Raw genomic sequence first — 15106 nt, forward strand, 5'->3', positions numbered from 1 at the left:
ATGGTACAGGTTCCTTCTTTTTTTAAGACCATAAATGTGTGTGTGAAATGTGTACTTTTGTTTCAAAGTAGATTTGTTTAAGACTACCAAGAAAAACTGTGTGTGACCTTGATTTAGCCCACTGCAGTAAAAGGTTAACTGGAAATCTATCGTAACTTTGGTCATTTATACTTAAATAACTTTAAAACATTTATGATATTAATGTGTCCATGAGTTTCTAGTAGATATGCCATATGGTTCAAGAGAAAATAGCCTAATTATGAAAATAGCATCTAATCAACAATGGCATAATTAATTGAAAATAATACAACTCTTCCAACGACTGACTTTTTTCATAACTGCCACTAGTTTGACGCCAAAACATTGACAGCGAATACATATTGACAGAGTAAAATAAAAGTAAAAAAACAATGGTATTCACTAAGTTGATGGTTTGTATTTAGGATAATGTTTTAAAGCGTTGTCATTCTATTTTTAATTTTTAAATCATCTTATGTAATTATTTCATATATTTTACATGTGATAAGGCCACACAGAGGGCCAGAGATAATTACAGACACCTGTGATAATCTGAAGTACCCAAAAGGGCCCCTAGATATTTTATGATAGATTACATAAAATCCTTAAAAGATACAAAATTCTGGTAGTTTACTGGTAAACTTCTAAAGTTTCCAGTAACGTTCAAAGTGCCTTCAGAAAGTATTCATACTCCTTGACTTATTCCACATTATGTTGTGTTACAACCTGAATTCAAAATGGATTAAATATTTTTTTTTCTCACCCATCTATATACACTGCTCAAAAAAATAAAGGGAACACTAAAATAACACATCCTAGATCTGAATGAATAAAATATTCTTATTAAATACTTTTTTCTTTACATAGTTGAATGTGCTGACAACAAAATCACACAAAAATTATCAATGGAAATCAAATTTATCAACCCATGGAGGTCTGGATTTGGAGTCACACTCAAAATTAAAGTGGAAAACCACACTACAGGCTGATCCAACTTTGATGTAATGTCCTTAAAACAAGTCAAAATGAGGCTCAGTAGTGTGTGTGGCCTCCACGTGCCTGTATGACCTCCCTACAACACCTGGGCATGCTCCTGGTGAGGTGGCGGATGGTTTCCTGAGGGATCTCCTCCCAGACCTGGACTAAAGCATCCGCCAACTCCTGGACAGTCTGTGGTGCAACGTGGCGTTGGTGGATGGAGCGAGACATGATGTCCCAGATGTGCTCAATTGGATTCAGGTCTGGGGAACGGGCGGTCCATAGCATCAATGCCTTCCTCTTGCAGGAACTGCTGACACACTCCAGCCACATGAGGTCTAGCATTGTCTTGCATTAGGAGGAACCCAGGGCCAACCGCACCAGCATATGGTCTCACAAGGGGTCTGAGGATCTCATCTCGGTATCTAATGGCAGTCAGGCTACCTCTGGCGAGCACATGGAGGGCTGTGCGGCCCCCCAAAGAAATGCCACCCCACACCATGACTGACCCACCACCAAACCGGTCATGCTGGAGGATGTTGCAGGCAGCAGAACGCTCTGTCACGTCTGTCACATGTGCTCAGTGTGAACCTGCTTTCATCTGTGTAGAGCACAGGGCGCCAGTGGCGAATTTGCCAATCTTGATGTTCTCTGGCAAATGCCAAACGTCCTGCATGGTGTTGGGCTGTAAGCACAACCCCCACCTGTGGACGTCGGGCCCTCATACCACCCTCATGGAGTCTGTTTCTGACCGTTTGAGCAGACACATGCACATTTGTGGCCTACTGGAGGTCATTTTGCAGGGCTCTGGCAGTGCTCCTCCTGCTCCTCCTTGCACAAAGGCGGAGGTAGCGGTCCTGCTGCTGGGTTGTTGCCCTCCTACGGCCTCCTCCACGTCTCCTGATATACTGGCCTGTCTCCTGGTAGCGCCTCCATGCTCTGGACACTACGCTGACAGACACAGCAAACCTTCTTGCCACAGCTCGCATTGATGTGCCATCCTGGATGAGCTTCACTACCTGAGCCACTTGTGTGGGTTGTAGACTCCGTCTCATGCTACTACTAGAGTGAAAGCACCGCCAGCATTCAAAAGTGACCAAAACATCAGCCAGGACGCATAGGAACTGAGAAGTGGTCTGTGGTCACCACCTGCAGAACCACTCCTTTATTGAGGGTGTCTTGCTAATTGCCTATAATTTCCACCTGTTGTCTATTCCATTTGCACAACAGCATGTGAAATGTATTGTCAATCAGTGTTGCTTCCTAAGTGGACAGTTTGATTTCACAGAAGTGTGATTGACTTGGAGTTACATTGTGTTGTTTAAGTGTTCCCTTTATTTTTTTGAGCAGTGTACAATATCCCATAATGATAACATGTTTTTAGAAAATGTTACAAATGTTTGGAAATTGTTTGGAAATTGAAATGTCTAAATATCTAATTTACATAAGTATTCACACCCCTGAGTCAATACTTTGTAGAAGCACCTTTGGCAGTGATTACAGTTCTGAGTCTTTCTGGGTAAGTCTCTAAAAGTTTTCCACGCCTGGATTCTGCAACCTTTGCACGTTATTATTTTCATTTTTTACATTTTAGTCATTTAGCAGACGCTCTTGTCCAGAGCGACTTACAGTAGAGTGCATACATTTTTATTACATTTTTTTTTTTACATACTGAGACAAGGATATCCCTACCGGCCAAACCCTCCCTAACCCGGACGACGCTATGCCAATTGTGCGTCGCCCCACAGACCTCCCGGTTGCGGCCGGCTGCGACAGAGCCTGGGCGCGAACCCAGCCCAGCCTGGGCGCGAACCCAGAGACTCTGGTGGCGCAGCTAGCACTGCGATGCAGTGCCCTAGACCACTGCGCCACCCGGGAGGTCTTTTCAAACGTTCAAGAAATTACCGGGCTTCCCTCTATTCCCGTTTGAACTGGAAGTGCTATTTATATAACTCTCTGTGAATTATGTGTCATTCTAAGGTAGGCTTACATAAAAGAAAATAGAAAACTGGAAGTGTTATTCAAAAGCATGCATAATAAATAATTTAAATATGTCTTTGATTAGAGCTTTGTTCAGCATGAACATTCAAACCTGATGCTACCTGAGCCTGATGAGCCATATATTAAATACATTTTATGAGCCCTACATTAACATCATTTATTGAGCCCAAACCCCAAAAAGCCCAAATTATTGTGCACTTGCCCAATACATACACCATCACATAGAAATGTCCTTGTTTTTGAAAGAAAAGCATTTTTTTTGTCCATTTTAAAATAACTTAAAATACAGTGACTCCGCATCCCGGAGTTGCCTCTTCACTGTTGATGTTGAGACTGGTGTTTTGCGGGTACTATTTAATGAAGCTGCCATTTGAGGACTTGTGATGCGTCTGTTTCTCAAACTAGACACTCTAATGTACTTGTCCTCTTGCTCAGTTGTGCACCAGGGCCTCCCACTCTTCTTTTCTATTCTGGTTAGAAGCAGTTTGCGCTGTTCTGTGAAGGGAGTAGTACACAATGTTGTACAAGATCTTCAGTTTCTTGGCAATTTCTCGCATGGAATAGCCTTCATTTCTCAAAACAAGAATAGACTGACGAGTTTCAGAAGAAAGTTATTTGTTTCTGGTCATTTTGAGCCTGTAATCGAACCCACAAATGCTGACGCTTCAGATACCAACTAGTCTAAAGAAGGACAGTTGGATTGCTTCTTTAATCAGTAAAACAGTTTTCAGTTGTGCTAAAATAATTGCAAAAGGGTTTTCTAATGATCAATTAGCCTTTTACAATTATAAACTTGGATTAGCTAACACCACGTTCCATTGGAATACAGGAGTGATGGTTGCTGATAATGGGCCTATGTAGATATTCCATAAAAAATATTCTGTATCCAGCTACAATAGTCATTTACAACATTAACAATGTCTACACTGTATTTCTGATCAATTTGATGTTATTTTAATGGACAAAAAATTTGCTTTTCTTTTAAAAACATGGACATTTATAAGTGACCCCAAACATTTGAATGGTAGTATATATGATCTAGGCAACTGCACATTATGGATAACAGAAAAACAGAAAAACCATAGATGTAGCTAGCTATATGCTCTCTTGGGTAAATAAATTAATCTAGTTCCTGTAGACTAATATTTTCGAGTGTGAACTGTATTACTGTATTTGTACTGTATTATATGGACTGGAATTACGCACATCGTTCATACCATGAAAGCAGAAGAGAACATGCGATTCTGGGGCAGCACATGCGGCCTACAAAGTAGGCTAGCGAATTGAATTTTAATTTTTAAATATAATAGGGCCTATTTGTATAATTAGTAGGCTGACGCATACAGTGCATTCGGCAAGTATTCAGACTTTTTACACATTTTGTTACGTTACAGCCTTATTCAAAAATGGATTCAATTGTTTTTTCCCTCATCAATCTACACACAATACCCCATAATGACAAAGCAAAAACAGGTTATTTACATAAGTATTCAGATCCTTTGCTAGGACACTTGAAATTGAGCTCAGGTGCATCCTGTTTCCATTGATCATCCTTGAGGTGTTTTTACAGCTTGATTGAGTCCACCTTTGGTAAATTCAATTAATTGGACATGATTTGAAAAGGAACACACCTGTCTACAGTCATGGCCAAAAGTTTCGAGAATGACACAAATATACATTTTCAAAGCTTGCTGCTTCAGTGTCTTTAGATATTTTTGTCAGATGTTACTATGGAATACTGAAGTATAATTACAAGCATTTCATAAGTGTCAAAGGCTTTTATTGACAATTACATGAAATTGATGCATAGTTAATATTTGCAGTGTTGACCCTTCTTTTTCAAGACCTCTGCAATCCGCCCTGGCATGCTGTCAGTTAACTTCTGTGCCACATCCTGACTGATGGCAGCCCATTCTTGCATAATCAATGCTTGGAGTTTGTCAGAATATGTGCGTTTTTGTTTGCCTCTTGAGGATTGACCACAAGTTCTCAATGGGATTAAGGTCTGGGGAGTTTCCTGGCCATGGACGCAAAATATCAATGTTTTGTTACCTGAGCCACTTAGTTATCACTTTTGTCTTATAGCAAGGTGCTCCATCATGCTGGAAAATGCATTGTTCGTCACCAAACTGTTCCTGGATGGTTGGGAGAAGTTGCTCTCGGAGGATGTGTTGGTACCATTCTTTATTCATGGCTGTGTTCGTAGGCAAAATTGTGAGTGAGCCCACTCCCTTGGCTGAGAAGCAACCCCACACATGCATGGTCTCAGGTTGCTTTACTGTTGGCATGACACAGGACTGATGGTAGCGCTCACCTTGTCTTCTCCGGACAAGCTTTTTTCCAGATGCCCCAAACAATCGGAAAGGGAGAAAATTACTTTACCCCAATCCTCAGCAGTCCAATCCCTGTACCTTTTGCAGAATATCAGTCTGTCCCTGATGTTTTTCCTGGAGAGAAGTGGCTTCTTTGCTGCCCTTCTTGACACCAGGCCATCCTCCAAAAGTCTTCGCCTCACTGTGCGTGCAGATGCACTCACACCTGCCTGCTGCCATTCCTGAGCAAGCTCTGTACGGGTGGTGCCCCGATCCGGCAGCTGAATCAACTTTAGGAGACGGTCTTAGCGCTTGCTGGACTTTCTTGGGCGCCCTGAAGCCTTCTTCATAACAATTGAACCGCTCTCCTTGAAGTTCTTGATGATCCGATAAATGCTTGATTTAGGTGCAATCTTATTGGCAGCAATATCCTTGCCTGTGAAGCCCTTTTTGTGCAAAGCAATGATGACGGCACGTGTTTCCTTGCAGGTAACCATGGTTGACAGAGGAAGAACAATGATTCCAAGCACCACCCTCCTTTTGAAGCTTCCAGTCGGTTATTCGAACTCAATTCAGCATGAGCGAGTGATCTCCAGCCTTGTCCTCGTCAACACTCACACCTGTGTTAACGAGAGAATCACTGACATGATGTCAGCTGGTCCTTTTGTGGAAGGGCTGAAATGCAGTGGAAATGTTTTTGGAGGATTCAGTTCATTTGCATGGCAAAGAGGGACTTTGCAATTAATTGCAATTCATCTGATCACTCTTCATAACATTCTGGAGCATATGCAAATTGCCATCATACAAACTGAGGCAGCAGACTTTGTGACACAAATATACATTTTCATTCTCAAAACGTTTGGCCACGACTGTGTATAAGGTCCCACAGTTGACAGTGCGTGAGGTAGACGCCATGAGGTCGAAGGAATTGTCCGTAGACCTCCAAGATATGACTCTGTCGATGCACAGATCTGGGGAAGAGTACCAAAAAAATAATTCTTAAATGGAAGATGTTTGGAACCACCAAGACTCTTCCTAGAGCTGGCCGCCTGGCCAAACTGAGCAATTGGTGGAGTAGGGCCTTGGTCAGGGAGGTGAATGCCAAGCGTCACGTCTGGAGGAAACCTTGCACCATCCCTACGGTGAAGCATGGTGGTTGTAGCATCATGTTGTTGGGATGTTTTTCAGTGGCAGGGACTGGGAGACTGGTCAGGATCGAGGAAAAGATGAATGGAGCAAAGTACAGAGAGACCCCTGCTCAGGACCTCAGACCGGGGTGAACGTACACCTTCCAACAGGACAACGACCCTAAGCACACAGCCAAGACAACAATCTTTTGCAGTATTACTTTAGTGCCTTGTTGCAAATAGGATGCATGTTTTTAAATATTTTTATTCTGTACAGGCTTCCTTCTTTTCACTCTGTCAGATAAGTTAGTATTGTGGAATAAATACAATGTTGTTGATCCAGCCTCACTTTTCTCCTATCCCAACCATTAAACACTGTACCTGTTTTAACGTCACCATTGGCCTCATGTTGAAATCCCTGAGCGGTTACCTTCCTCTCCGGCAGCTGAGTTAGGAAGGACACCTGTATCTTTGTAGTGACTGGGTGTATTGATACACAATCCAAAGTGTAATTAATAACTTCACCATGCTTAAAGGGATATTCAATGTCTGCTTTTTTTATACCCATCTACCAATAGGTGCCCTTCTTTGTGAGGCATTGGAAAACCTCCCTGGTCTTTGATGAATCTGTGTTTTGAAATTCCCCACTTGACTGAGTTACCTTACAGATAATTGTATGTGTGGGGAACAGAGATGAGGTAGTCATTCTAAAATCATGTTCAACACTATGATTGCAACTTATGTGTCATGTTAAGCACATTTCTACTCCTGAACTTCTTTAGGCTTGCCATAACAAAGGGCTTGAATACTTATTGACTCAAGACATTTCAGATTTTCAGTTTGAAATCATTTGTTAAAAAAAAAAAAAAAAAAAACGAAAAACATCATTCCACTTTTATATTATAGGGTATTGTATGTAGACCAGTGACCCCCAAATTTTTAATTTAAGCTATTTCATTTTCTGTCTAACACAATAAAATGTGGAAAAAGTCAAAGCACTGTACCCTCTCTTTGCAACCCAATGGGTAATACTATAATAGGAACATAAGCTAAGTGATGCAATGTTACAGTATGTGATTCATATTTCACTCTGTATAGATCTGAGGTCATACCTTTACGTTATAGCACCTCTCTCCCCAGCCGGACAGCCTACTCCTATAACCCCGAGGCCCAGCTGTATGGGCAAGGTAGTGGAGGAGCCTACTTTGACTCTCAGGGTGGGGGTGCCCAGGTCACCACGGTGGTCTCCTCGGCCGGCGGCGGGCCGCCCCACGGTATGGTGGGCATCGCCATGGATGTGGGCGGTAGTCAGGTCATCTCCGGTGGCGGCACCTACCTGATCCACGGCGGGGGCATGGATGGGGGTCGCCACCATGCCTCACACTCTTCCCGCTCCTCCTCCGCTATGGTGAGCACCTTGGATGGGTTACATATACTCTGTCCTTGTTTGCTGTTTGTTAGGACTTAGGAATTTAGTAGGGAGAATGTTTCCAGTCCAGTAGGTTTGTCAGTGACATGATTGTGATATGACTACATAAGTCCATCAAACATTATGGTATATAGTTGAAGTCGGAAGTTTACATACACCTTAGCCAAATATATTTAAACTAATTTTTTCACAATTCCTGACATTTAATCACAGTAAAAATTCCCTGTCTTAGGTCAGTTAGGATCACCACTTTATTTTAAGAATGTGAAATGTCAGAATAATAGTGGAGAGTGATTTATTTCAGCTTTTATTTCTTTCATCACATTTCCAGTGGGTCAGAAGTTTACATACACTCAATTAGTATTTGGTAGCATTGCCTTTAAATTGTTTAACTTGGGTCAACTGTTTCGGGTAGCCTTGCACAAGCTTCCCACAATAAGTTGGGTGAATTTTGTCCCATTCTTCCTGACAGAGCTGGTGTATCTGAGTCAGGTTTATAGGCCTCCTTGCTCGCACATGCTTTTTCAGTTCTGCCCACAAATTTTCAATGGGATTGAGGTCAGGGCTTTGTGATGGCCACTTCAATACCTTGACTTTGTTGTCCTTTGGAAGCATGCTTGGGGTAATTGTCCATTTGGAAGACCCATTTGCGACCAATCTTTAATTTCCTGACTGATGTCTTGAGATGTTGTTTCAATATATCCACATTATTTCCATCCTCATGATACCATCTATTTTGTGAAGTGCACCAGTCCCTCCTGCAGCAAAGCACCCCCACGACATGATGCTGCCACCCCTGTGTTTCACGGTTGGGATGGTGTTCTTCAGCTTGCAAGCCTCCCGCCTTTTTCCTCCAAACATAACGATGGTCATTATGGCCAAACAGTTCTATTTTTGTTTCATCAGACCAGAGGACATTTCTCCAAAAAGTACGATCTTTGACTCCATGTGCAGCTGCAAACCGTAGTCTGGCCTTTTTATGGCGGTTTTGGAGCAGTGGCTTCTTCCTTGTTGAGCGGCCTTTCAGGTTGTCGATATAGGACTCTTTTTACTGTGGATATAGATACTTTTGTACCTGCTTCCTCCAGCATCTTCACAAGGTCCTTTGCTGTACTAGGTCCTTTGCTGTACTTGCGTACTATTGTTTGTACAGATGAACGTGGTACCTTCAAGCGTTTGGGAATTGCTCCCAAGGAAGAGCCAGACTTGTGTGGTCAAGCAAAGAGGCAATGAGTTTGAAGGTAGGCCTTGAAATACATCCACAGGTACACCTCCAATTGACTCAAATGATGTCAGAAGCTTCCAAAGCCATGATAATTTTCTGGAATTTTCCAAGCTGTTTAAAGGCACTGTCAACTTAGTGTATGTAAACGTCTTACCCACTGGAATTGTGATACAGTGAATTAGAAGTGAAATAATCTGTCTATACAATTGTTGGGAAAATTACTTGTGTCATGCACAAAGTAATGTCCTAACCGACTTGCCAAAACTATAGTTTGTTAACAAGAAATTTGTGGAGAGGTTGAAAAACGGGTTTTAATGACTTCAACCAAAGTGTATGTATACTTCCGACTTCGACTGTAGTAGAGGCACCAACAGTTGAGAAATGAATGCCCATGTCGGAGAGTCAGTAATTCCAAATCATTACATATACGAGGGATTGTTTATGGTTGCCTTTACTAAACAGCTTTTTAAGCCGTGTACGGATTAAAGTATCCTACAGTATATGAAGCGTGTCTAAATGATTAGTTACACCAACAAACAAATTGCTCTGCCCTAGCAGACAAATTGCCCTGCCTTACGCTGCCGTGGCTGTGACGCACGCTGGCGTGACTGTCATCACACCTGCTTGCCTGGCCTATCGGCTGAGCCTCAGGGAAACCTGAGTATGGGGTGGGCCTCAACCTCCCCAGTGCCCCATGGCGTTACGGGAAGAGCAGGACAGGGGAAGCAGGGCGCAGGCTGGCTTAAATAATTCAGTGCTGCCTTGTTTTGGAGTTTTTCACAGGCACTTGAGCGCCCTGCGAAACAAAGCAACCCCTCGGCCTCATTACCATTTGGCCAACAGCCCTTGGGAGACTTTTTAAGGCCTTGGAACGATGCCTGCTCTTTTTCTTCTCAAGTTTGGCCACTGTACCACGCATCTTTCTGTGGGTGTCTTCCCCCCCCCCCCCCCCTTTAAAGCAAGCCCAGTCCCAGGTTTTATCATTCACTATGCCCGCTAGTTTATCTTCTCTCTATTTTCTCTAGTCCATGATAGCGCAGAAAATATCTAAATGATCTGGTAAATTCATTGAAATGGTTCCTTTGGGAAAACAAACGGAAAGAACAGAGGGGGATGATATGGAAATCTATATCTCCTGTAAGATGTGTTTTGTATTAGGCCAGTCGGTCCTTGTCTTGAATCGGTTGCAACAGTGACCGACCATTCCATATAACTGGTCATGTTTTGCATTGTGTGATGATTATTTTGGGGTAAAGGTGGAATTTGTTGACTCATTGTCACTGTGCATGGTGTGACGTGGCCCTGTTTGCGGAGTGCATTTGCATAGTGTCAAACCAGGAAGGCCTTCAGTCAGCAGCTTAACCCCTTGAGTCCCCCTCATTTGCATGCTTTTGTCAGCCAATAATGAATTTGGTCGCAAGACTGACTGAGTGTAATAGAAATGTAGAGATCTGGCTGCAGCTAACCGTCTTATTTCCTTTCTGTTTTGTGATTTTGTTTTCTCTGTCTACCCCCCTTCACCTCAACTCCTCTCTCCCTCTCTTTTTCGTTTCCCTCCTTTTTTGCTTCCTCCCGTTTTTAATTATTTTTTTGCATGCTCCTTTTTTTTCTTTAGCTTGAAATGGCGATTGAAAACCTCCAAAAGTCTGAAGGGATTGCAACTCACAAAAGCAGCCTGCTCAACAGCCATGTAAGTCAAACAGGAACTTTCTTTGAAAAGGACTAGAAAGGCCCGCCTTTGTCTCCCTGGCTGTGGGCTACACTACCACTTGTCACTGAGATATCTTCTCTTACTGCTGAAGGGAACATACTGACAGACTTCTGCTAATGCTAGCCTCACGGTGCTGTGGCATAAAACACTACATTGTCGTCTGACCATAGACTTTCCTTGCATCTGCTGCCGCTTGTTGCTCAACCACAACTTGTTGATTGTGGGACTTGCTGCTGGCTGGGCTTGCCTTGGCCATGTCTTGACAAAAGCTATGCATATTTAACCTCTTGCGTTTTCAGATTCCCCATCCTCCACATCATGTCCGCTATGTGATTGTTATATCCACACAACACCCTCCCTCCTTTTCAACCACTACTTTACCAGAGCTGCCATTCAAACCAGCTATTTCATTGGACGCTAGGGGGTTCTTCTCCATTCCCGGTCTTAACCCTTGGTCACCTATCTAGAATCTCTAAATCATCAAGCAGCTCCTGACAGTCATATTATTGTCATCAAGTCTCTAGTCCACTTGATGCTGTGTCTGCCACACTCAGTCTGGCCAACCTGTTAATGGAGAAAAATATCCATCCCCACAGCTTGTATTTATTTATATTCCAACTGGCGATCATCTTCCCTTTACCTCTCCACCAATCACCAGCCACACAGACAGGGAAGTCCTTTCTATTGGAGAATAGGGGTGAGCAGAGTTCTATATTGCTCTAGTGAACAGGTATAATATGTGGTCTTCTGATGAGGCAATGAAGGAGCAATTATCACATCAAATACACTAATTCACCCCCCCCTGACAGTTTTAAGCCAAAATCTAAATTCTCACCCTCATGTTTAAACTCACTAAATGTGTGTGTGTGTGTTTCTGCTGTCCTTTGATGTGATAATAGAAGGCAGTGCTCTCCCTCTCCTTGGGCAGACAGCTGCAGGATGGAGGTACTGCAGAGGAGGCTCGTGGGAGGAGCTATAGGAGGACGTGCTCATTGTAATAGCTGGAATGGAATTAATGGAACGGAGGCAAACGAGTGGTTTCAATATTTTTGATGTTTGATACCGTTACATTTATTCCATTCCAGCTATTACAATGAGCCTGTCCTCCTATAGCTCCTCCCACCAGCCTCCTCTGAGGTACTGTGAGGATCAGAGTGCAGCAGTAGGTGTCCAGTAGGTGACTGACGGTGTGTCTCTGTGCTGTGTGTGTGGGTGTAGCTGCAGTGGCTGCTGGATAACTATGAGACAGCGGAGGGGGTGAGCCTGCCCCGGAGCTCCCTCTACAACCACTACCTGCGCCATTGTCAGGAGCAGAAACTGGACCCGGTCAACGCTGCCTCCTTCGGGAAACTCATCCGCTCGGTCTTCATGGGCCTCAGGACCCGCCGCCTCGGCACTAGGTATGTCCGTGATGGTAATGATGGGCAGGTGTAGGATAATGTTAATGATAGATTAGAAAGATTGATTGATGATGCTGATAGTGAGGATTTATTCTGATGATGATAAAACAGATTACGAAGCTGATTACAATTTCCTTATTAACCCCCCATGTTCCTGTTTGTTCCAGGGGCAACTCCAAGTACCACTACTATGGCATCAGGCTGAAGCCAGACTCACCACTCAACAGACTGCAAGAGGACTCTCAGTACATGGCCATGAGACAGCAACCCATGCACCAGAAACAGAGGTGAACCCTCCCGCTCACATCCTCCACCTCTTCTCTCTTTCTCTCTCATCTGTCCATACTGTCTGACAAAGCTTTAATCCAGTTCCTTTTGATATTCTTTGAACATTTGACTTCATGTCCCCCCTGCCTCTGCCCAAATGACTTTAGTGGATTTTGAAATGCTTCTCTGTAATGGAGTGAAGTGGTGCACTCGTCCTCATTTCAGATACATGGTTTATTTAACCTCACACCTGCCTTTATTCTCCACTCTCTCCTCTCCTCGTTTGTGCTTCCTCTCCTCTCCCAGTCATCCTTTAGTTCTTCCCAGCCCCACCCAATATAGCTGTGCTGCCCTCTCCCCTTTCCGCAGGTTCAAGCCCCTCCAGAAGGTGGATGGCATGGGAGACAGCCTGTCAGGAGGCTCCCAGCACTCAGCCAGCACCCCAGAGCAGTCTGTGGCAGCCCAGAGCCAGCACCACCAGCAGTACATTGGTAAGAAGCTCCGCTGGCCACACTGTAACACTGAGAGACCATCAGGTCCCCTGTACCAAAACAGAGCTCGCATTAATTCCATAGTTTGTGAACACTGAGGATAAAACAGTCATGATAAAAGGCTTTTAGACTGCTTGCATGGTAGCCTAGGGTAGGGCCAGCCCAGTTTAATCACTGGATGCAAAATGTAATTATGTCACTTAACATTATTATTATTAAACACCTCTGTTGTTGTTTGGGATTTGACCGTGTGTCATCGTGTCCGCAGATGTGTCACATGTCCTGCCCCCGTTCCCCACCCCTGACCTCGGCACCCAGCCCCTCCCCGAGCGTATCAACATAAATGATGTGAAGAAGCTGCAGAACCTGTACAGGGACCACTGTGAGGTATGTGCGACGCAGCGCCAACTAGCTGCAAACTCTGCACTGCTCTGGTGTGGTCTGGTTTGGTGCAACACGCGCTGCCAGAGAGAGCGATTAGACTGCAGCCCTCAACAGGTATCCTGTCCTAGTCGACGGCACTGCAAATTTGATGAAATTATGTATGGGGGAAAAGACATTTCAGAGCTGGTGCTAGAACACATCCTTAGTTACTGTTGAATGTGACCGAAGAGAATACCAACTCCCTGGATGGGATACAGTGATGAGGGAGGGGGTGAAATGTGTAATGTACATTTTTGCAGGACTTTCCAAGCTATAGAGAGAGAAGGAGAGACCGAAAGGGAGAGGTGCCCTGAAAAGCTTAATTAAAGCACTGAAGCCGTGGGTTTATCATATTATCCGTGGCCTCCCTCTGTCCAGCCACACCACGCTCCTTTTGTTCCAGCCTCCTTTCATCTCAGCTCAGCTTTCAAGACATGCCAATTAACCTTTCAGCGCGCTGGGCGGACATCTTGGTGTCTTTTTGTGCTCGCCTCCCCGTGGGCCTTTGTGTTGCCTGGTCATTGGACAGGCACATGGGCTCCTACCTTTGTCTGGCCGGCGCATTTCTGTCACTCTCACAGCTCTATGTGTGTTTCTGTGTGTTTAATGTTTATGCGCTTTTCTCTTTGTGAGCAAACAACCATCTGTTAACTTTATACTAGGAGGATTATTGATGGTAAATGAAATGTACTATTTAAAATAAAGGTAACAAGCATACAAAGGACAAATCAAGGTGAAGGTCCAGGAATAACTTATTCCTCACGCTGCTTTCAGTAGAAATACAACTGTAGATTTTCTGTTTCAAATTAAATCACATTTTATTTGTCACATGCGCCGATGCAGACAGGTGTAGAACTTACCGTGAAATGTTTACTTACAAGCCCTTAACCAACTATGCAGTTCAAGAAATGGAGTTAAGAACACATTTACTAAATAAACAAAAGTAAAAAGGCTATATACATGGGGTACCGATACCGACTCAATGTGTGGGGGTACAGGTTAGTCGAGGTAATTTGTACATGTACAGTGCCTTCGGAAAGTATTCAGAACCCTGGACTTTTTCCAGATTTTGTTACGTTACAGCCTTATTCTAAAATGCATTAAATAAAACAAAATCATCAGAAATCCACACATATAATACCCCATAATGACAAAGTGAAAACAGGTTTTTATACATTTTTGCAAATTTATTAAACATTTTAAACAGAAATACCTTATTTACATAGGTATTCAGATCTTTTGCTATGAGACTTGAAATTGAACTCCGGTGCATACTGTTTCCATTGATCATCCTTGAGATGTTTCTACAACTTGATTGGAGTCCACCTGTGGTAATTGTCCTAGCAAAGGGTCTGAATACCTATGTAAATAAGGTATTTTTAAAATATATTTTTTAAAGAAATTAGCAAACATTTATAAACCTGTTTTCGCTTTGTTATTATGGGGTATTGTGTGTAGATTGCTGAGGATATTTTTTTTATTTAAGCAATTTTAGAATATTGTTACGCTGTAACGTAACAAAATGTGGAAAAAGTCAAAGGGTCTGAATACTTTCTGAGGGCACTGTAGGTCCTGGATGGCAGGACGCTTTGCCCCAGTGATGTACTGGGCCGTACTCACTACCCTCTGTAGCACCTTATGGTCGGAACATTTTGTTTCATACAAGCAAAGCATTAATTACCTCTATACACATTCATATTCATTCACTTTGGCGCCCATACATG

The 15106-nt window shown here is 43.3% G+C and overlaps 1 protein-coding gene across 2 annotated transcripts in view; it reads left to right on the top strand.

Annotated features, from left to right (window-relative positions):
• The window catches only part of LOC129855581 (DNA-binding protein RFX2-like), a 67329-nt gene that overhangs the window by 43031 nt on the left and 9192 nt on the right, over positions 1-15106 (top strand). The window contains exons 5-10 of one of the 2 annotated variants that reach the window (XM_055923400.1): positions 7577-7844; positions 10706-10780; positions 12020-12201; positions 12369-12488; positions 12775-12959; positions 13228-13346. In XM_055923400.1, the coding sequence (XP_055779375.1) occupies positions 7577-7844; positions 10706-10780; positions 12020-12201; positions 12369-12488; positions 12775-12959; positions 13228-13346 (949 nt within the window). The remainder of the gene's footprint in view (positions 1-7576; positions 7845-10705; positions 10781-12019; positions 12202-12368; positions 12489-12774; positions 12960-13227; positions 13347-15106) is intronic. The other variant, XM_055923401.1, reaches the window with a different exon arrangement.

Source organism: Salvelinus fontinalis, chromosome 5 (genome assembly GCF_029448725.1).
Source record: "Salvelinus fontinalis isolate EN_2023a chromosome 5, ASM2944872v1, whole genome shotgun sequence".
Taxonomy (NCBI): domain Eukaryota; kingdom Metazoa; phylum Chordata; class Actinopteri; order Salmoniformes; family Salmonidae; genus Salvelinus; species Salvelinus fontinalis.